At 40.1% G+C, this 23,504-nt stretch overlaps 1 protein-coding gene across 3 annotated transcripts; it reads left to right on the top strand.

Moving 5' to 3' along the window:
* The first annotated feature begins 478 nt into the window (after nt 1–478).
* cltca (clathrin, heavy chain a (Hc)) lies at nt 479–22,981 on the top strand. Of its 3 annotated transcripts, none has more exons than XM_055514349.1 (30): nt 479–788; nt 6,461–6,668; nt 9,378–9,646; nt 9,784–9,945; nt 10,040–10,153; nt 10,370–10,543; nt 11,918–12,115; nt 12,230–12,430; nt 12,720–12,872; nt 13,024–13,146; nt 13,914–14,051; nt 14,138–14,302; nt 14,390–14,570; nt 15,130–15,293; nt 16,162–16,287; nt 16,371–16,513; nt 16,697–16,931; nt 17,026–17,148; nt 17,230–17,375; nt 17,475–17,658; nt 17,752–17,944; nt 18,191–18,348; nt 18,435–18,707; nt 18,829–19,146; nt 19,229–19,360; nt 19,457–19,567; nt 19,650–19,820; nt 19,912–20,133; nt 20,404–20,424; nt 20,880–20,915. In XM_055514349.1, exons 1-30 carry the CDS (start codon nt 747–749, stop codon nt 20,898–20,900), a joined length of 4,869 nt encoding a protein of 1,622 aa, XP_055370324.1. In that variant the 5' UTR covers nt 479–746; the 3' UTR covers nt 20,901–20,915. The 3 variants fall into 3 exon arrangements, with proteins under 3 accessions (XP_055370324.1, XP_055370323.1, XP_029029023.1); XM_029173190.3 differs by lacking the exons at nt 20,404–20,424; nt 20,880–20,915 and adding exons at nt 21,397–21,472; nt 21,714–22,981 and having other exon boundaries at nt 516–788; XM_055514348.1 differs by having other exon boundaries at nt 20,404–21,320.
* The last annotated feature ends 523 nt before the right edge of the window (nt 22,982–23,504 follow it).

A 23,504-nucleotide genomic window follows, 5' to 3' on the forward strand; every position in this document is an offset into this window, starting at 1 on the left:
CTGTACTGTGCCAATCACTAACTGAGATAAAGGTTCATCCCATTAAATTAATCCATGTTAAATATGTGACATACTTGGGGGAAGGGAAGATTTGTGATAGTGTAATAAAAAACGACAATAGATATTTGAATTCTGAGAAAAAGAGAAAAAATAAATTCAGCCTGGGCCTGAATTTAGACTAATCTGATTGGCTGCGATAGACAAGTGTAGTGCGCATAGGAATGACGTACATTTTCAAAGACGAATGATGTGGCAAAAATCAAAGGGCGAATATGAAGAAATAGTTCCAACTCAGCATTTGTTTTTACATATTTTGGTGCGGATTTTTTTTGTATTACTGATTTGTATTTCAAAGACAAAGTAACTATTGTAAATAAACAAAGGAAATGCCTAATGTTCACTCCATAATATACTTTTAAAAAAGTGGATCCGTATCCATCCGCCTTATTGAATGCACTTCCATTTCCGGGATGTTTTCTCTGCTGACCAACCTCCACCGCCATTGCAGGTCCAGGGAGTCGGTGTAGTGGCAGTCAGTCGTTAGCCAGGGGAAGCCTGAAAGTAAACAGTTAAGGGACAAATAAAAAGTACCATCACACCGACAGCACGTTTTAATCAAGTCTTACAGTTAATTCATTTGGACTTTAGCTTAGAGGCGTCCTGGCTGTCCAAGCTAGGATTTGAGAGGCGAAGCCGTAGTTTGTTAGCATTAAAAGAAACCGGAGGAAAGTGAGAGAGGAACCGCCATGGCTCAGATCCTGCCTATTCGCTTTCAGGAGCACCTGCAGGTATGTTGGATGAATGAATTATTAGATTGCTAGCCGAAGTTTGTCTTCAACCCGAAAGCATTATCGGATTTGTAGCTGTCCCAGCGAGTCTTTAAACTGAAGTCAATGATTGCTAACGAGCTAAGTTGGCTTTGGCGAGCTATGCTAACTAACGTTAGCCCGGTAGGGTGGGTGACGTTTATCTTGGTTAGCATCTAACGTTAGCTTTCCAGCTAGCTAACGCATTGATTAGCCTCCCCTGTTTTTTATATATATGGCGAAAGCAGGCTGCATAACCATAACAAGGCATGTAAGCTATTGTCATCAAGGTTAAATCACAGACATTTAGGTAATATACACTTACTTTCGTTCAATTTAAAGTAATGGTTATCGAAGTACCGGTTGCTCTAGTGCAATTGCTCTCTGTCAGTACTGTGATAAAGGTGACAGCGTTTTACTACTACAAAGCTGCACTGATTCATGTACACTTGTCCCCAAAAACATTTAATTGGGTGTTTTTCTTTCTATTTTGTAATTTTAGTGTAGTAGATTAATATCTTCCGGTGGGATTGAGAAGTGATAAAGCGAGGCAATCAAGTTGTCAGGTTGTAGAAATGGTCATGTGGCTTGTTACTACCTCTCTTGAATGACTTTACCAGCCTTGGCTTAGCGTTCACATATATACAGAGGCCTCAGTTTTTTTCATTTGGTCTTAAAAATTGGTCTTGTTGATTCACTATGCAGTGTTGGTTTTAATGGTGTAAGAAATAAAGTGGCTGTAGGTGTTACAGGCATGCTTTTGGCTTCCACAAATAATATATTTTTCAGTCTGCCCTTTTGTTATGAAAGACTTTGTGTCTTGCAGCCTAACGAGACTCATGTATTTGGGTATAAATTGTAGAAATCTCACTTGTGGGTCTCTCCTTGGTATTTTTTAAGTGATCTTTTGTCATCCTTGCTTTCTAAGGGACCGATGTTTTTCAGTGTCTTTCTCTGTCATGGTACAGAAAGGTAAACAAATCAACACAGAACATCTCGCCTTATATAAATTAATATTCATAATTTTTTAAATAGTAAGGTATAACATGGTACTGTTTTGATGGAGCAGGTGCTAGCTGCTCATGTATATTGAAACACAAAAGCCTTTTTACAGCTCAACACTCTGCATTAAAATCAAGCAACTTTAACAACAACTTTAACTTTAAGTACCTAAAGCAGTATTCCCCTTAAGAGGATGTGAGAATGATCACTGTCTTTTTCTGTATACATTCCTGCACACAGAGTTCATGTGCCATGTGTTACCCCAAAGAAACATAAAAACCTGTGCCTCAAAAATGCCAGATGCGTTTGTGTTGACTCATTTGTGTCTCCAAAGCAGCCTTGACAGTTACAGTGAATTACAGTAAAGTTTCACCTATAAAAACACCATAGGATCAAGAGTTTTCCTGGCATATTCTTAGAGGAAAGTCATGTGATCTTTCAGCACTCCCATCAGCTCATGGTTTAAGATGTGGTGCTGTCATACTTTCTCAGTCATTACTGTATGCAGGCTTTCCAAATCAGAAATATGTGCAATTCCTTTAAGTTGTACAGGTTAATCATACAGATTACTCTGCTTTTTAGTAATTCTCTCTAATAACAAATCAATTCAACACTGTTAGTTTTCTTTCACTCTTTTATGTAATATTCATTATAAAGCCAATATCCAGATCTGGCTGAGAAGTGTTGTCTATCAATTATGTTTAAATTCTGCGAAACACGCAAGATATTTTGTCAAAAGTAAACTAGTTTAGCAATGGCACCAACATAATATGGTGCCATTGCCAAATTGGAGATTATGCTCATTTGAATGTTACAGTATTTCACCTTACAGTGTACTTTTAACAACTTTTGCGTCCATTATCTCATTTAAGCTGCTCATTCTGTGGGAAACTCAACTTGCATACCTTGCATTTTTATAAATCATCCATTCACATAGTTTAGCATAGTTTAGTGTAGTCAGTTAACACATTTTAAATGTCTTGTTAAATGTGTGCATCTTCAACACTTCATCTTCCACAACATTGGTTTGTTGAAATAAATTTATGTAAATTACATTGGTATCAAAAGAGCATCGCACAGTAGACATAAAATTGTCTACTTCTAGATGACTGAGTAAATGTTTATGTAAGAATAGCACAACCTAGTTATTTGTACTAAGTGTTATGGTTCTCACCAATCAATAAACAGTACTAGTCCTCAAATTGCACCTCTGCGAGATAGTTGTGTGTACTGGGTAATCCTAAAAAGAGGATTTTGTTGACATATTAACACTGTCTGTGAATACACACTTTCCAAATAATATTTAGTAAGCAGGGTTCCTTTCTGCTATACTAATCATAAGCCCAGCTTATCAAAGTGCATCGTGCAACACGTTGTTTTATAAGCAGTTCCATAATTACAAGGTAAAATACAACTGTGCAGATGTGAATTACTCTTCAAGTCTTCCCAGTAATGTTACGTTTACAAAATATGTCATTTGTTAGACTTTGTTTTAAATGTGATCTTCCCAAAAATATGTGTCTTTTGAATTTCATATTTAAACTAATTACTTCCTTAATATTAGTTGTTTGTGGCCCGGAAGAGGATTTAGGTCAGTCAAGTTCACTGGTTGGAAACTCATTACTTTATTGTGCCCTTCCTTATATACCAACTTACATGGTTTGTATGCACTTTGAACTTTCCTAGTAACTTACCAGCTGATATCTTGTGACAGACAGGTGAGTATACAGATCTGTTGAACTCTTGACATTCTGCACTTCTGTTTAAATGTGTGATAAAAGTGTGTATGTGAAAGAAAAAAGGAAGCTGTAATCCAAAAGCAACCTCAGCAGAAATGGCCTGTAGTGTAGACAGACATACTTTGGAAATGCTCCCTCTCTGCACTCACACTTTATCAAAGAGTAACAGCACCCTCTTGCCTTTCAACCTTGGGCTTGTCACATGTTGAACACCAGTGTCACATGATAGCGGAGGAGTCGGCACTGGACGGGCCTGTTGTTTCAGTCCTAGTGGACAATGGGTCCCTGGTTTCCTGTTGTGGAGTACAGCAATCATGTGCTGCAAGCCTCAGCACATTACATAGCACATCCTTCCCTGCTCTGCCATGAACTTTACATGTCTTTTTTTGCTGAGGAAGATGTTGCTTTCTTCTAAAGAAGGTGCATACTGTTTGAATCCTCAGATGTGAGCCTTGTGGGGTAAATGGGAATAAAATTGGATAACTAGTTCCCATGAATTAAGGGAGGTGTTGGGCTCCTCCACCCACTAAGGAAACTACTTGCAATCTCACAACTAGACAGTGTTTGTGCAGAGGTCATTATATCTCAGAGAAAGTAGGTTCTCTTGGGGGTTTTTTTTGGCTTTGCAGAAAATTTTAATTTGTTTTTAGGCATAGCTTAGTGGTGGCCTGAGTTTCTACTTGTCCTGGTCCAGGTAATGAGCAGTGGGCAGGCAGGAAAAACACCTCCCCTGCCCCTCCCCTAGTTTATTGCCCTAAAACGATGCTGTCTCTTCCACATACTTGTCCTGTTTCTCAGTCCAATTAGTCTTCAGGTATTAATGGACTGTACTGTTTTAAACAAGCATGTTTGACTAAAAGCTTGTGCAAAGAAGATAATTGTAACAGAACTAGGCCAATGTAAACCAGTAAAGTATTTTTCTACGTTTGTTGTAGCTCTACTAGTTTGACCAGCTTTCGTCCAAATTCCTGCTCATTTAATCAGTGTTAGCCCACAACCCTGTTTTACTTTTCTGTTTTTTATTGAAAATCATTGATGAATCAAATTGTGGTATGGTCTGTCTAACTTGGTTTAACCTTGTTAACCTAACCTTGTTGCAAATTTAAAAAGTGTTTGCAAATCTGTCTAGTAAACTATTAGCAGCAACAGACTGCAGTATTTTTATTTAGTTCTGGGATTCTGGAAGACTAAATAGGGGGTCATAGCTATTTCTGCTTGTCAAAGTCTACTGGTAATTGCTGAACATATAAGTGCAATGTTTGAATAATAAGATAAATGTTGTCTTGGTAAACAAGGCTTCTATACTAGACGGTGGTAGTGTGAATCATGGAGGTTGCAGAGCTATTACTATATGATGTCACTCATAAAAATTTGATTCTCCTAAAGGCTTGTTTCTGATCAATTTTCAGTTTCTTTATAACTTGTAGTAACACTTGTTCTGTAGGGTCATTAATAACAGTGCCACTGACAAAGAACCAGGTTACGCACTAGTGAAACAATGTGGGTGGGGCACAACTCATGAAGGGTGTGTCCTATCATTCATAAAAGGTGTTCCCGTTTCGTTAAGCAATTCCTGGAACTGTCTTTGCTGATTAGGACTCGGCCACAGAAAATTGTTGACTGTCGAGACATGTTATCAAATGTGAGCTTTAAAAGGAAAACGTAAGCTGTGGCTGTGCGTAGCATGCCATGTAACTAGCTGAAATCTAATTTCAGTTCTCAGAACAACTTAATTTTGCATAATTTACCATTTTTATGGCTACCTAAATTAAATAAATATTTCATATGTTCTATTAAGATCTGCACAAGCCAGTGTTCTAAGTTATATCTGCAAACGGTTCTCCATATGGCTGCAGGTAATTATGACATTTGTAAAACTGTGGTGTTTCGCTGGTAGATTGTGAAAGAAGAGGAAATTGCAACAGCAAACTGTGGCCAATGGGAAGCATTTCTGGTAGTTTCATTTCCTTCAGGCCTACGTTTGCAGTTGGTGAGCAGGAAGACAGTGGAGTTATTTGTGTATATGTTGCATTTTTTTGCATGCCATCAAGTACCATTTGGGTAGACTTCTAGGATATGTGAATTATGTCATTTGAGCACTAACACAGGTGTACAGAGCTGTTATGAAACTACTGTCCAGTCTAGTAGTGCTGAGCCAGGCAAATAAAAAGCCCTGTTTCCAGCTTGTGCAATAATCTCGGCTGCAGAATCCAGTGGATTCTGTGCAGCAAAGAAGGTGTAGATTTCATTGTTATTTTCATGCAGTCTCGATAATGTTTGGGCTCTGACTTCTGACTGCACATCTGGAAAACTGAGGCAACACTGCTGATCTAATACATACTTTGGCTTTTGTTGTTTTACCCAAAGGTTTCAGATTATCTTTAGTGACCATTTTGCAGTTGTCTTTCTCAAGTAAGCAGATTGCCGTTTATTAAACTAGTTTCTGTTATCAGATTGGTCATTACAAAAACTAAACCTAAAGAGAGATTAATCCCATAAGTGTCATAGCAGAACAGGCTTCTAATAAGAACATGTGGTTTTATGCTTATGTATTGAAATAATTCTGGGAAATCTTGGAGGTAGACAGATGGCAGTGAGACTAGTATTTTGTAATGTAGTTATAGTTTCCTGTTTGGCCCATTCCTTTAGAACTTGGGATTGGATGAGCTCTCCACCCTGCCTGGATCCTACTGTAACCCCCTCATCTGTTTAAAGACATGTTGCTCTTTGTAAGATGTGGTGACATCATTGACTGACTGTGATAGTGCAGAGGAGCTGAAGTTAATGGCATTCTTGTATGTCTGTTAAAAGCAACTAATTTCTATTCATAATGTTTAAAGTAACTGCAACGCTCCGTCCCCTGTATTTTGCCATGAGGCTGTCTTATATGCCTGTTATTTTTCCTTCTCTCAGCTCCAAAACCTAGGGATCAATCCTGCCAACATTGGCTTCAGCACCCTTACCATGGAGTCAGACAAGTTCATCTGTGTCAGAGAGAAGGTTGGCGAGCAGACCCAGGTGGTGATCATCGATTTGGCCGACCCTAACACACCAATCCGCAGGCCCATATCCGCTGACAGCGCCATAATGAATCCAGCCAGCAAAGTCATTGCACTTAAAGGTATGTGTGTGTGGGCTTCATAGAAACAGACCACATTCCTGTCAGTATCTAAATAGTATGTGAACGTTAACTAATTCCTGAGGGGCCTGTAGCGTTGGGGTCTGACATGTTCACTTTAGCAACATCACCTATGTAATAGTTATCAGTATTTAAAAGATTATATTAGTGTTAGCTCATGCACATTTTGCTATTTTAGGCTTTTCACTAAGAAGTATTTTTAAAAATTTAATTTACAAACATTTCCCTTTTGAAAGCATTTGTAAATATTCTAGTAGTATATTTTTGTACTTTATGTCCAGCATCCATGATTGCTTTGACTTTTTTGTTGTTTTTGTTTGTCCTTTTCTATGTTTTTTTTTTTCTTTTGTTTACTGCTTTCTTATGTGTTTGCAGACGGTGAGTTGAAATTTAACTACTTAATTGTGAGAGTAAAATCCTGTTTTCATTTATTATCAAACTGAACTGAGTACTTGGAATTATATCTAAACAATATTATCAGTATGGTCTTGATGCTCGACGTGGCATTTTACCGCTGTTTACTGCAGAACACGAGTGAATAGCGTAATTTACAAAATGTTTCCTATTTGAAGCTAACAAAACAATTCTTCATAAACAGGATTTAGCTCTCTCAAACTCGTAGCTTGCTGGCATTTCATCATTTTTATGAAGTGTAAAAGTGATTTTAGAATCCATTGTACATGTGGTAATACTATGGGTACAAATAATTTCATTTTAATTCACATTTCCTCCTAATTTCCATTTTTAAATTCATGTCTTTCCAGTCTGTGTGTGAAGTCGTTATAATCCTGTTTCCAAGCTTTTTTAAATGTTTATCAATATCATTAGGTCAGATTCAAATTGAGTTTTATGGTTGAGTCTTAGGATTTTTAACTGAAATATCCTCGAGGCAGTAACAGTTTTGTTTTTAATTTTTTTACATTAGCCTCAAGTCAAACACTGACTTTATTTTCTTTTTTTATTGACCCTTTGGACATCTGTATTACCATGTGGTTAAGCCTAAGTTAACTTTAGTTATATTGTTGCATTAGGGTATATGTTTGGATTATAATGGTTTTTGATGAAAAACAATGAGTAAGACTAGTGTTTGTGGGTTACAAGCTGTGGAACTGCAGGTAAAAGCATTTTTCATGTGGCTTTTTGCCAAATTACTTTGAGTTTAGTTTAGCAGTCAGCTGTCTGTCCTCTAGAATGAGGGTATTGTGCAGTGTCGTCTTTATTCACAGAACAAACTCATGGATTAGTTGGGTAAATGGAACAGAAAGCTTAACAGTGTGTGGAAAGTTTCAGTGATGCCTTGTCTCAAGTCATAGTACCTGTCTGTTGGTCACTAGTTACACACTGGCGTGAGCAGACCCTTGTTCCTTCCTTTCACTTCACTGTCTTTCCTGCTCAGTATACCACACTCAGGTTTTTCTGCTGACCTTGTCATATGATGCGGCACCTGGCTTTAACCTTTTCATGTAACTTTGTCTGAAGGATGCACACAAGGCACATGTATGCAGCTCCAACAGCTGATTATTTTTGCTTGCTCTCTGAATTTTGCCTGCTGGCCCATTTGCTACACTGCTTATAGTTCTGATTCCATGACTTAGTGATGGCAAACCAGTCTTGATGGTTTTGCTAACACACTGGTCTCTGTCTTTTCTCACTCTCGATGAGAACTGTATAATATTCAAACAAGGAAGTCACATTGCTCAATAATAAAGCTTTAGCTCCCGAAATTAACCCTAACTAATAAAACAAACTATGCAGGTAAGTGAACATTTTTTTTTTTTGAATGTGAAGTCATCGGTCTGTTTTTCAGGAACCGGCCAAAATATTTGATTGTTTATAATCAGCCACAATCAATTTGTGACACATTTTGTTCTGGTTCTTTTTTTAAATATCTCAAATTCTTCAAAATGTACCTATAGCCTTTAATCATGCCGTATCTGTGTCATTGCCATTTTGCTCTGTTTGACTTTTTCACTCAGATGCAGCAGTGTTGGCCTCTCTTGTGACTTGTTTGTTATTTTGCTTTGGTCGTCTGTCTGCTTGGTTTTCCTATAAAGGCTGTTTATTTGATGGGGAGGGCCGTGTAGTCGGACATAACAGTATAGGACACATGCTGAATACAATAATTAAACACATTTCATTGATCTGTTTAAATATTGTAAATAATTATCTAAAGTTTACTTTAAATACATTATTTAAAAAGTATATGATTTTATAAGAGTACCTTAATTCATTTCCACTCACACCACATATCTGGCTGTTAGTGTTTTGCACACTGAAGTGACCATTGAGTAAAAGCACACTAAATATAACTCCCCTCCCTACAAATTTAATATTTGTTCATAATAAGTTGTTACTAGTCAACCAATTAACATGGCACTAAATATTTTTACAATAGATATGTGTTCCTAAAAGTTACATAACTGACATGGTCACACCTTTTAGGTTTTCGGGAGGTTGAAATACCATTTATTTATTTATTGCCTCACTTTCTCCGACTACAGCATGTATGGCATCCCCCTATCTATTAGTCATGGTGTTGTTGCTTGTCGACTTCTGTGCCATGATTGCCAACATCCCAAATTAAATCGTCCTTCTAAATTTTTTTTATGTGAACGTCTGTAAAGGCACTGTTGTCAAAAGCTATAACATTGTGCTGTGGCCTTGGTCCTGCCCCCTTTTTCTCCTCTTTAGCTGCCAAAACCCTTCAGATATTCAACATTGAGATGAAGAGCAAGATGAAGGCACACACCATGACGGACGATGTTACCTTCTGGAAGTGGATTTCCCTTAACACAGTTGCGCTTGTGACTGACAATGCCGTCTACCATTGGAGCATGGAGGGTGACTCGCAGCCTGTTAAAGTGTTTGACCGTCACTCCAGCTTGGCAGGCTGCCAGATCATCAACTATCGCACTGACGCCAAGCAGAAATGGCTTCTTCTCATTGGCATCTCAGCCCAGGTAAGTCACCACTGTTGGCTCTTTTTAAAAATATGTAATAGTCTCTCTGCATTTACTAGTAAATATAATAGTGGTTCACCCTTCATTATTGTTATTCAGATATGTTTTAATCTGTTTACTGCTGTGCCCCTTTCCAGCAAAATCGGGTTGTGGGAGCCATGCAGCTTTACTCTGTTGACAGAAAGGTATCTCAACCCATTGAAGGTCATGCTGCCAGCTTTGCCCAGTTCAAGATTGAGGGAAATGCGGAAGAATCTACATTGTTCTGCTTTGCTGTCAGAGGCCAGGCTGGAGGAAAGGTAGATGTTACAATTGCAACAGATTTTATTGCCATTACCTAAAGAAGTCCTCCCTAAATCTGATTCTCACTAATGCCTTTTCTCTTTGACTCAGCTGCACATCATTGAAGTGGGGACACCACCAACTGGCAACCAGCCTTTTCCAAAGAAAGCAGTAGATGTGTTCTTCCCGCCTGAAGCCCAGAATGACTTTCCTGTGGCCATGCAGGTATGTGTCTATAATAAGGAGCTTGGTTAAAGTAAATTGTGCAGGTTATCATGGGCGATTTCTGTAAGATTAAAACTACTATGCATAACATTAATATTGTTAATTCAACTAATCAACTATGGCCTCTTTGTTAGAGTAGATGTCCCTGATGTAACTGTAGATCTGTTGTGGCCACGTTAGATAGATTTGCCATTATATATGACTTTGTTTTGACAGATAAGCGCCAAGCACAATGTGGTTTTCCTCATTACCAAATATGGCTACATCCATCTGTATGACTTGGAGACAGGAACCTGCATTTACATGAACCGCATCAGCGGAGAGACCATCTTTGTCACAGCTCCACATGAGGCGACCTCAGGAATCATCGGGGTCAATAGAAAGGGACAGGTAAAAATGTCAACCAGTGCTCTACATGCTCTTAGAAATTACTTTTATGATTTCTGTTGGTTCTTATTAATGTCAAAGCAGAATTTTGTAGTGAAGCCAAATATTATTCCTAATTTGTCATATTACACAATGCTTAACTTGAAATAAAATGGTTCCAAACAGTTGCATGGGTCAAAACAGCAACACCTTCTTGTTTCTTATCAGGACATCTCATAGGAGGCGTTATAAATAATCCAGGGGGTAGTGTTTCACACAGAAAGGGTTGTATCTTACTGCTTTTGTGAAGCTGAACTAGAGAGTAGAAATAGATCCAGCCAGCTGATGAATAATGTTCCAGCCGGGCCACACACTACATGAATTATTGAGTGGAGGCAGGAAAGCTGATCTGAGGCATTGGGCTGACACTGCCCAGTGACTGTAGTTAGTAATGTAGGTAACCTCACGATAACAAATGTCTGTATAATGAAGAAGTTACATAACACAAAATATAACTGTTGCTCACATGTCAATTCAGACCATTCTTGTTTGCATGTGCTCCACCTGGCATTGACATGCAGTTGTGATGGTTGCAATACAAAGCTGCTGCACATGACCCAGGAAAGAGCAAGTGAAAAAGGCCCAACACTCCATGGTTCTCAATGTGAAGTACGAAGCACAGCGTGTTGCATTCAGTGTTTATATCTGGTATTCTCCCAAGATCAAAGCATTTATGTAATCTGTAACTGGCTTTGTGAAATTTCATATCTGCTTATTATAATGTTGTTATATAATATTAAGCATATATTATTTTGGATTTTTCTTCATGACCACATAATCTCTCGCCTTTTTCTTTCCATTTTTCTATTTTTTGACCCATGTAAGAAAATGACCTTGCTCTTTTGAAAGGTGTAATAAGGTGTACTCACCCTTATTGAAAGCTGGGGCACTGACCTGCTTAGCTTGTTTAGAGCGAGGGGGAAGATACTGGCATTCTTTTTCCTTCTTCCCTCTCCTCTTTCCACTATACTGTTCTATTTACTGGACTCATTTTCCTTTTTTGTACTATTGCCAGACTGCGTACAACTGCGTACTATTGCCAGACTGCGTAAAAGACAAGCCCAGAAGCAATATGTTTGCATTCATTAGCAACAACCCAGGGCCAGACAGCATTTAATGTCAGTACTTTTGTGTATGAGTTTACTCACTGTAATACATCATACAGTAGGTTATAATTAGTTAATTTGTGTGCCCCAGCACAAATAAAACATTAGGATTGGCATTTGCCTAAATAGGGTGCCTGCTGGTTTGACAAGACAAACTTTTACCTGGAAAAATGATTTGACTATGTAAACCTAATCCAGGCTTTAATGCACTTCACTGTATTTTTTGACATAGGTGCTGTCAGTATGCGTGGAAGAGGAAAATCTCATCCCATACATCACCAATGTACTGCAGAATCCAGACCTGGCTCTTCGCTTGGCTGTTCGCAACAACCTTGCTGGTGCTGAGGAGCTCTTTGCTCGCAAGTTCAACAACCTGTTTGCTGCCGGCAACTACTCTGAGGCGGCCAAAGTGGCGGCCAATGCACCAAAGGTGCTCATCCTGTTAGCATGGGGTTAACCACCAACTGTCATTATCTAAGCAAAACTGTGAAATATGATCCACATACTTCAATTGATTTAATGAATAATAACTGTCCCCTCTCAGGGTATACTGCGCACCCCAGACACCATCCGTCGCTTTCAGAGTGTTCCAACCCAGCCCGGCCAGACCTCCCCTTTGCTGCAATATTTTGGTATCTTGCTGGATCAAGGCCAGCTCAACAAGTTTGAGTCCCTGGAGCTTTGCAGGCCTGTTCTCCAGCAAGGACGAAAGCAGCTCTTAGAGAAGTGGCTAAAGGAAGATAAGGTACTGCAGATCTCAATCTTACAGGAGGAGTTCTTCCTGGTGTGCCTGTTTGTTTGAGTCTTCTATTATTTTGGAGCATGTGAGGTTACATTATGTAAAGAGGTTGTGAAGTTGTCTTGTAAACTGTATATTTGTGACTCCAGAGGTAAAAAATAAAAAAGAGAAATGCTAACTTAGTTGGTGAATTTAGTTTCAATGGTGTTTTCATTTGTTGCCTTGTATGCAACAAATACTGTGAACATAATTTCTAATTGGATTCATTGCTAATAGTGTTTGTTCTGTCTAATAGTTGGAGTGTTCAGAGGAGTTGGGTGATCTTGTAAAGGCAGTGGATCCTACACTGGCTCTTAGTGTGTACCTGAGGGCAAATGTCCCAAACAAGGTCATCCAGTGCTTTGCTGAGACTGGCCAGTTCCCCAAGATTGTCCTGTATGCGAAGAAGGTATGTCTGTGTGACTGGGACTGTATTTGAGCCTTTATTTATTTAACACAACAGGTGTGTTAATAGCGGATTCTTGTATCTTGGTGCTTAAATTAATGTATTAAAATATGTAAACTTTGTAGTAAACAGGTGTTCTGTGCTTTGGCAACAGGTGGGCTACACACCAGACTGGATATTTCTGCTTAGGAATGTGATGCGAATCAACCCAGATCAAGGCCTGCAGTTTGCCCAGATGCTGGTGCAGGATGAAGAGCCACTGGCTGACATTACGCAGGTAAGTTTAGGATGGAGAATCGATTAGTTGGTTAGTTGGTGGTAATTTTGTTGTCAAAGCTCTCTCAAAGATGTTAAATTGAATGTAGGAACATTAAAAGATACGGTTCCTAGAAAGATATTTTATAAGGTGGTTTGACTTGTAGCTGAATTTTCATCTCTAGTTTAGTTGCTCAGAACATTTCAGGATTTCTTTTTGATGTCATAAAGGAACCCTGTCCCTCATCTGTCTCCCCACTACACCACAGTGTAGTTGACAGCCCATAAACTCTGGACCTCTCTTTACTATGTTTCACTACAAAAGTGAATGAGCAAAGTGAGTCCTGTAGTCCACGAGTCCTCTATACAGTACATGATCCATACTTTAAAGGCGTGGAGCCAGGAGCTCTAACTCAAAATCAGTTGTCACATGGGCTGTGAGCCCATTTGTTTAAAAAGGACTGTTAACACATTGAGTCACAACCTCAACATCTGTACACTCAGCTCTCTGGTAAAGGAAATTCACTGCTTCCTTTACTGACTGCCTTTCAGGCACACTACAGAATGTAACTGCTGACACAGCTCTCTGTATTGCCTAAAGTGCTGTAGTGGCAGTAAACTTTCAGGCAAAGAAACTTTAACTTCTAAAAGTGTTAAGTATTAGTGATCCTGTGTGATATTAAAACAAGTGGCGGAAATATAAAGACCCAGCATGGACGCACAGCTCTTCCACATCTGTATTCTTCTATATTTCTATCTAAATATTTTTCTGATGTTTTTTCTTTACAGATTGTGGATGTGTTCATGGAGTACAACCTGATCCAGCAGTGCACCTCATTCCTCCTGGACGCTCTGAAGAACAACAGACCCTCGGAAGGACCTCTGCAGACTCGTCTGCTGGAGATGAACCTTATGCATGCTCCGCAGGTAGACAGAAGTAAATGTACACTATTGGAAGAACAGTAGGTAGCAGCTTGTTTCTAACGGTTATTGCTCCATGCTCATTAATGCAGGTTGCTGATGCCATCTTGGGCAATCAGATGTTTACCAACTACGATCGTGCACACATCGCCCAACTCTGTGAGAAGGCTGGACTCCTGCAAAGGGCGCTGGAGCATTACACTGACCTGTATGACATCAAGCGCGCTGTAGTGCATACACATCTACTAAACCCAGAGGTAAGCTTCAGTTACTGAGTGAGTAAAATGAAATGAAATCCATGTTGCGCAAATATCTTACATCAACATTTCCATATGTACTTTTAGTGGTTGGTGAACTTTTTTGGCTCGCTGTCAGTGGAAGACTCTCTGGAGTGCCTCAGGGCCATGTTGTCAGCAAACATTCGTCAGAACCTGCAGATCTGTGTCCAGGTGGCTTCCAAGTACCATGAGCAGTTGACTACACCTGCTCTCACTGAACTCTTTGAGTCCTTCAAAAGTTTTGAAGGTATGATTGCAAGCTTTATACTGGCTTGATGACATCTGGCTTCTTTAATATATTTAAAATCAGGATAATATAAAAGCTTTTTTAAAGGTTATAACCACCAATGGCATGGATGGTCATAAACAACATAAAACATCGGCTTCCAAAAGGTTAAAAAAACAGTAGAAAGGTCTAAGTTAGCCTTAGTTATCTTTTGTAGGGCAATTCCCATGGTTCATGTTTGTACCAAAATATTTCACTGTAACCTCCTTCTATGCAATAGTTCCCCCCTGTGTTCTACGTGCTGTCTGTACATAGCCAGGTTTCCTTTAAATATCAGACATTTAAGCCAAAGGACAGCGTCGGGCAATGCCCAGAGTATGGACATTTGAGTTGGTTCAGATTTTCTACCATTACTGAAATCATGAGCATTACATTTCAGGGAATCCTGCTAGGATTAAAAACTACAGTCCCAATGTTACATTTTATGCTCCACTGCACTTTACATTCAACTGTCATTTAAATTGATGGAGCTCCAGTCATGGTTTAAAGCTTCATGTAACCATGTATCTGTTGCTTTTAGGTCTGTTCTACTTCCTGGGCTCTATTGTGAACTTCAGCCAGGAGCCTGAGGTCCACTTTAAATACATCCAGGCCGCCTGCAAGACAGGCCAGATCAAAGAGGTGGAGAGAATCTGTAGAGAAAGCAACTGCTATGACCCAGAACGTGTCAAGAACTTCCTCAAGGTGAAGCTTCATTGTCAGCTACAGGGACTGAATAGTGACATTCAACAGTTCTTTTGTCCAGCCCTTCCTTCCACTTTATGGACAGTTTCCCTCTTTCAGTCCCCCAGTTTTTTCTGATCTTCTTCCAATCTTCTTCCCAAATCCAACATTTTCTACATGTTAGTCTTAAAGTGGGAATCCCCAAAAGAATTAATGGATGTTATTAAAAGTAGAACCTTAGCGATTACATTTTACTTACAGAAAATTATCTCAGTCACCAGCAGACAACCAGTCATTTAGTTGTATTGGTTCCAAATGAATGTCAACTATCTTTTATGCTTTTTTCTCTTGTCTTTGGAATGGCAGGACATGTATCAGGTAAACCTTCCCTTCTCACAGATTCCTGTTTTTAACGTTTCCTGAACGTTAGACACAGGGTTAAGACTAAGGTTTGTATGGAGGTGTATAATATAGGTTGATACACCACCATACACACGCCCATTAGAGGAACATTGCTTATTGTAGTCTCATAGTCATTCAGTTGATTTATTGTGTACGTGAGTGTTCAACAAGGTGGAGTCCTGCAAGTCATTTACACAAAAGTTAGTAAGGAGATTGAAAAGTGTCGTTGTTGTTGTTGTTAGTGTGTAGTCCTGTAGAGTTCCTAATGATGCATGATGGTATCCTGTGTAATTGTGCACGGTAACACTGTAGTGCATTACGAGACGGCTGACTTGTGGTCAATACTGCCTAGTGGTGACCTGACAGCTCTCTGCAAATAAATCTCATAAAAATGATGACTTGTTAAGTCTAGTTTGGTTCATGTGTTGTTGGTTTTTTACGTTGTTTTGACCTGTCTGTTTTCTTCTGCTCTGTGTTTCATGGACAGGAAGCCAAACTCACCGACCAGCTGCCGCTGATCATTGTCTGTGACCGATTTGATTTCGTCCATGACCTTGTCCTCTACCTGTACCGCAACAACCTGCAGAAATACATTGAGATCTATGTTCAGAAGGTAAGGCTCAGTGCACAGACGTTTACATTACTGCTCCACTGAATCCTTACGAACACGACCTCATGGGGCTAATTGTGTATCAGGTGAATCCCAGCCGTCTGCCTGTAGTGGTTGGAGGTCTGTTGGACGTAGACTGCTCGGAGGATGTCATCAAAAGCCTGATCCTGGTTGTCAGGGGACAGTTCTCTACTGATGAACTGGTCGCTGAGGTGGAAAAAAGGAACAGGTGCTGCAATCAATCAATGGAGGCATTTTATGTTCATAGACGAGACCAAAAGATGTCAATAATTTTAATGTCATTAATAATAAATGACAGTAATCTAAAGGAAATGTATGGAAGCTAAATCTGACCTTACACAGAAGCTGTGCAAGCAGGCAGTTAGAATCCTTCATACTCGTTGTCTTGTAGACTGAAGCTTCTGCTGCCTTGGCTTGAGTCACGCATCCACGAAGGCTGTGAGGAGCCTGCCACCCATAATGCTCTGGCAAAGATCTACATTGACAGCAACAACAACCCTGAACGGTTCCTACGGGAAAACCCATACTACGACAGCCGTGTGGTAGGAAAGTACTGCGAGAAGAGAGACCCCCACCTGGCTTGTGTGGCATATGAGAGAGGACAGTGTGACCAGGAGCTGATCAATGTAAGTATGAATTATTAATCTTCTGGCACCATACTTCTGTGGTTTACTATACTGTAAACTGTAATAACATTGTAAATTATTTCTTTGACATCAGGTCTGCAACGAGAATTCTTTGTTCAAAAGTTTATCTCGCTACCTTGTCCGACGCAAAGATCCGGACCTGTGGGCAAGTGTGCTGCTGGAGAGCAACCCCTTTAGACGACCACTGATTGACCAGGTAACATAGAAACCATTTAAATGTTATTTATTAGATTCAACATGTTGCTCTTCTCTAAGCTTCCTGACATTTGTCTTTCAGGTGGTGCAGACAGCACTGTCTGAAACCCAGGACCCAGAGGAGGTATCTGTCACAGTCAAGGCCTTCATGACAGCAGATTTGCCCAATGAGCTCATTGAGCTGCTGGAGAAGATTGTTTTGGACAACTCTGTCTTCAGTGAACACAGGTGTTTAGCAACAATATATAGAATGACATTGACATACTGTTGGTAAATCTAAAATCAAAATTGTTGTACTTAGGGTTACCTGTGCTTTCTTCACCACAGAAACCTGCAGAACCTGTTGATCCTGACAGCAATCAAAGCTGACCGTACACGTGTGATGGAGTACATCAGCAGGCTAGACAACTATGATGCTCCTGATATTGCCAACATCGCCATCAGTAATGAACTCTTTGAGGAAGCCTTTGCCATCTTTAAGAAGTTTGATGTCAACACCTCTGCTGTGCAGGTCAGTCTTTAGCTTTCAAACAGCTCAACTAATACATTATGTTATTCACTGAATGAGCGTTGATAGTCTGTATTATTTCTTTCCTTTCTCTAGGTGCTGATTGAGCATATTGGCAACCTGGACCGCGCCTATGAGTTTGCAGAACGCTGCAATGAACCAGCTGTGTGGAGCCAGCTGGCTAAGGCTCAGCTACAGAAGGGTCTGGTTAAGGAGGCCATCGACTCCTACATCAAAGCTGATGACCCCTCTGCATACATGGAGGTGGTACAAGCTGCAGATCAGAGCGGTAAGAAAAAACAAAAGGGGACAAGACTTTGGAGTGTCACCATGGCAGTCTTTTAGCTGTAGCCGTTTTGCCCCAGTGATACTTGTTAGAACAATATTGGTTACGTCAGCTAAAATGTAAAGTTTTTGTGTGAGTTTACTTAGTATGCTAATGTATGCAACTAGGATGCCAAATTGAGGGATTATTGCACAACTATGGAAAAATTACAAAAAGAATACTCTCTCATTGTATCATCATGTATTTTAGGTAACTGGGAGGACTTAGTCAAATTCCTTCAGATGGCTCGTAAGAAGGCCCGCGAATCGTATGTAGAAACAGAGCTCATCTTTGCCCTGGCCAAAACCAACCGCCTGGCTGAACTGGAGGAGTTCATTAATGGACCAAACAACGCTCACATCCAACAGGTGAGCCTTGCTCTCAGACAACATATCATCAAGTAGCTCTCTGGTCAAAAATGAACCTGCATGTCTTTCGTGAATCTGTTTTGCAGGTCGGTGACCGATGCTACGATGAGAAAATGTATGAGGCTGCTAAGCTGCTATACAACAACGTGTCCAACTTTGGTCGCTTGGCTTCAACTCTGGTACACCTCGGAGAGTATCAGGCTGCTGTGGATGGTGCCCGAAAGGCCAACAGCACCCGTACCTGGAAAGAGGTGTGCTTTGCCTGCGTGGACGGAAAGGAGTTCAGACTAGCCCAGATGTGTGGTCTTCACATTGTGGTGCATGCTGACGAGCTGGAGGAGCTGATCAACTACTACCAAGTAAGTAACTGGGCCATTTTATTATTTTTAATTAATTTTTTCCATATTCTTCCTCCTTTCATTTCCAATTATACATAAGCAAATTTAATACAGTTCTTGTATTTTCCTCCCTCTCTTTCAGGACCGTGGTTACTTTGAGGAACTGATCACCATGCTGGAGGCTGCTTTGGGTCTGGAGCGGGCTCACATGGGGATGTTCACAGAGCTGGCAATCCTGTACTCCAAGTTTAAGCCCCAGAAGATGAGGGAACATCTGGAGCTCTTCTGGTCCAGAGTTAACATCCCAAAGGTCCTGAGAGCAGCAGAGCAGGCCCACTTGTGGGCTGAACTGGTCTTCTTGTATGACAAGTATGAGGAGTACGACAACGCCATCATCACTATGATGAACCACCCCACAGACGCCTGGAAGGAAGGACAGTTCAAGGATATCATCACCAAGGTACAGTTTGATTCCTTATAAAGGACACATTTAATGATTTTCAGTTCACCGTTAAATTCTTTTTCTTCTGCATGCTTTGCAGGTGGCCAATGTAGAACTGTACTACAAAGCCATCCAGTTCTATCTGGAGTTTAAGCCCTTGTTACTGAATGATTTGCTCATAGTGCTATCTCCCAGACTGGACCACTCTCGTGCTGTCAACTTCTTCAGCAAGGTATGATGTACTGTCTTCATCTTCAATGTCATAACAGAAATTACCCCTGTGGGTCAGAATCGATTCCATGGACAATGTGTTTTACATCCTTCACAGGTGAAACAACTGCCTCTGGTCAAGCCCTACCTGCGGTCAGTACAGAACCACAATAACAAGTCAGTCAATGAAGCACTTAATAACCTCTTCATCACAGAGGAAGACTATCAGGTAGGGGCCTGTGGCAGGGTTTTGGTAAATTCCAAAAAAAAAGTAGAAAATGTCACTCAGCTAATTCATTCTTTCATGTTAGGCACTGAGGACATCAATAGATGCCTACGACAACTTTGACAACATCTCCCTGGCCCAGCGCTTGGAAAAGCATGAGCTTATCGAGTTCAGGAGAATCGCTGCCTACCTCTTCAAAGGCAACAACCGCTGGAAACAGAGTGTGGAGCTCTGCAAGAAGGATAAGCTCTATAAGGTGCTTTTTAATCTCTATGAATAATTCAGAAGGGCTGTTTTAAACTGACCATACCATTCTTGAGCTTGTCTGTGCCATGTCTGTTTTGTAGGACGCCATGCAGTATGCTTCAGAATCCAAGGACATCGAGCTGGCGGAGGAGCTGTTGTCCTGGTTCCTGCAGGAGAACAAGAAGGAGTGTTTTGCCGCCTGCCTTTTCACCTGCTATGACCTGCTGCGCCCTGACGTGGTGTTGGAGACAGCTTGGAGGCACAACATCATGGACTTTTCTATGCCATACTTCATTCAGGTCATGAGGGAGTACCTCAGCAAGGTGAGTCGTTGTTTCTGTGCAGGCTGAATGAATGTGAACAGATCAATACAGTGGCTATGAGAGATACACTCACATGTTGACATCACTGTGATTCACACAGCTTTTGTGGTAGCGCAAGCATTGTTTTTTAGAATTTGAATTAAGTAACAAAGGTCCTGGCGTCATAATTAAGAGACAGTACATTTGTTTCCCATTTAAAATCTTGTCTATTCTGTCTCAGTGTGGGGACATAGTTTTGATTTTTGTTATGCTGCACATCTTCTCTTCCAGGTTGATGCAGTTGAGCAACAGGTGACGGCTTCTGATCTCACAATTATTTAGTTTAGACGTCTGCAGCCTGAGTGTGCATGGTTTTAGCTATACCACACATTACACGTCACTGTCAGACTGACAGATTAGAATTCTTAGGTGTTCCGGACATGTAATACAATTTCAAACCCTGAGATGACTAAACCATTGCAGTCTGTTGTTAAATTAATAGGCTGTCAAAATGTTTTTACTGCTAGTTGCATAGCTTTCATAGCTCTTGTCACTTGTTTTAAAGAAATAGTAACCTGCAGCAGACATTAAACCAAAAATCCCTAAAATCCTTCTCTCTTCGGGAAAATTCACTTCCCTTTGAATTTTGGTTCAATGGTTTGCCTTCTGAATCGATGAAAATATGAAACACAGAAATGACCATTGATACTTAAAAAACAATCCTTTGCATCGTGACCTAAAACGGCATTTTTCATTTTTTTCCACAGTTTCATCACTGCACAATGTAAATTTTTGTCTTGAACAGCTTGATGTGTTTTGCTATATCATGTGGTTATGGAAACAAGCATGTGTTAAAGATAGAGCAGCAGGATGTTGGTTGTGCCTGCAACCTGTTATTTAGAATAACCCTGATGGTGCATGGTACAGTAAAGCTACAGCTTGTTTCCAGCTGGTGCAGGGTTTCATGTAAAGAGATGCGTTCATCTGTAGGTTTAAACAAGCATAATTAAGAGATGCATAATTGGCATCCAGATGCTGGCTTCCCCTCAGAATACATGTACTCTGTGTATTGTTGCATCTCACTTGCTGCATAAAAAGTGCTTTTTATTATATAACCTTTGTACTACTACAGTTCGACTTTCATTTCTAACAGTTGTTTTTATCTGATCCGTGATGCATCTTGTTCCAACGGTCTTAGCAAGATGTCTTTCAGTTTATCTTTCAGCATGCCATCGACATGTTAACTGTCTTTGTTGTAAATGTCCCTATGTCTTTACTTTGCAGGTAGATAAACTAGAAACCTCTGAATCCCTAAGGAAAGAGGAGGAGCAGGCAACAGAGACGCAACCCATTGTCTACGGTAACAGGCCTCTAATGACATCTGTCTGTTTAACTGTCATGTGTTTCCAGACTTTGTAGTCTCTTAACTATGGTTTTATATCCAATTGATTGTTAATACAAATATTAGAAATTATTAAGAGTTCTGATTCTTTACCAATGCACTAAAAGCTGAAAACCAAGATCAAGAACTGTTAAACAATTTCAGCAGAACTGTGTCTGTATTTGGGAAAAGAACAACTTGTTTCGTGTATCAATTGCAGGCACACCTCAGCTGATGTTAACAGCAGGCCCCAGCGTACCAGTGCCCCCCCAGCAGCCTTACGGATATGGCTACCAGGCTCCCGCCGCCGCCCCTGCCGCATACGGTCAGCCTGCAGCTCCAGGCTTCAGCTACGGCATGTAAAAACACCACCCCTGCTACTCCCTCCCCACTCACAGGCTGGAGCTACCATCCATCCATCTCCCACAGTCCTTCACCAGACCATTACTGTCTCCAGGGCTATTGCAGACAAACCTCTATCTTTCTTTCTTTTGTTTTTTTTACCTTTTTCCCCATTTTTAAACTGTCATGAAGGACTCAAGTTTTATTTCTGTCAAAAGAATTAATCACAGATATTAGTTTTCTCACATTCCGTATCTAGTAGTTAAATTTTTGTTTCGTCGGTTTTATTTTAATGGGAAATGGTTTATGTACAATGGGGGGCGCTTGTGAGAAGAGCTAGTCCTCTTCCCAGTTAAAAAAAGGTCTGTTGTGAAGCATCTAATTTGCACTCTGTAGTGAAAAGAAATTAATGTAGACCCTTTTCCATTTGATGTGTGAGCCGCTTCGGTCCAACTGTAAAATGCATTTAATTATTGTATATTCAGACGCAAAAAACGCAACTATGCTCTTCCATATTTGAACACGAGGCAGCCGCTTCAACGACCACAATCCTGAAACACTACGTTGTATCTGTACTGTCCCTATAACTCACGCTTTCAGGGCTGTTTCTTGAAGAATACCAGAGTGAGTATTTTACATACAGCTTTCAGGAAAGTTTCTTTCCACCAAGGCCTATGCAGAACTCTCCAAACTAATTTGCAGTCAAAAAACATTTTCATGTGCTTTAAAGTACTGCTCTAACGTGGGACCATTCCACCTCAGGAGGGACTGCAGATGTTTGTGTTTGACTAACATGGCTCCTCTTTATGCTGCAGTTTGTATCTGCTGGATTCATTTTAAGGTCACTGCTCTTGAGCATGCAGGAGAAGATTTGTCTCCTGACCTTCAGGTGTTACCCCGAACCTTTTCAGTTGACCCACTCATTTAATTGAGAAACCAGATCTGACTTGTGGTATTTTGAAGTTTTTATGAAAGGCTTGCGTGTATACAAGAAATCAATCAATAACTCCTTTGAACATATATTCTTATCTAAATTACCTTAGATTTAAATTGTGCACTTACAATAGTTGATGGTGCATAATCAGGATCATAATGAAACAGCGGTTTTGTTTTTCACTTAAAAATAAAGGCTTCTTGTTTGTCAAAGGAATGTCTGATGTTCTCAGTTACATTTTAATTGCTTCCAGCAATACCTGTCAATACCTAAAAAAAAAAGCGATGTCATTGTTTTGCTAGTAACAACAAATACTAAGCAGAGCAACCATAAGATGGAAAGTGTATTGACAAGATGCTGTTGTCAGGATGACTTTGCATTTGTTATCTCACTGTACACATGTAGCGCGCTGAAGTGAAGTCTGCTGGAGGCAAATGGAAGATCACAGGAAATGCATTAAGCTATACAGCTTTCAGTTCAAGAGAACGGAGGTTGTGTCTATAGACAGCTGAAATGATGATTAGGGAAATCATTTAAATCTAGAAATATTTAACTTGTGTGTATATATGTATAACCTCATGGGTTGGAATAAGCCTGCTGCTATTCAGTCAGGTTGCTTAGATAATGACTCCATTTTTTTAAAGCACTTGAGGAGACCAGTCAAATAATACAGCCATTTAATGACAGAATCCCTGGTTTTAATGGGGTCCTGTGATTATTGAGACAGAATTTAGA

The sequence above is a fragment of the Betta splendens genome, chromosome 14, assembly GCF_900634795.4.
Source record: "Betta splendens chromosome 14, fBetSpl5.4, whole genome shotgun sequence".
NCBI lineage: Eukaryota > Metazoa > Chordata > Actinopteri > Anabantiformes > Osphronemidae > Betta > Betta splendens.

Coding starts and splice junctions, on each gene's coding strand:
- cltca (XM_029173190.3), top strand. CDS start 747: ATGGCTCAGATCCTGCCTATTCGCTTTCAGGAGCACCTGCAG. Junction 12,116..12,229: donor TGGCGGCCAATGCACCAAAG/GTGCTCATCCTG, acceptor GTCCCCTCTCAG/GGTATACTGCGCACCCCAGA. Junction 19,568..19,649: donor TCACAGAGGAAGACTATCAG/GTAGGGGCCTGT, acceptor CTTTCATGTTAG/GCACTGAGGACATCAATAGA.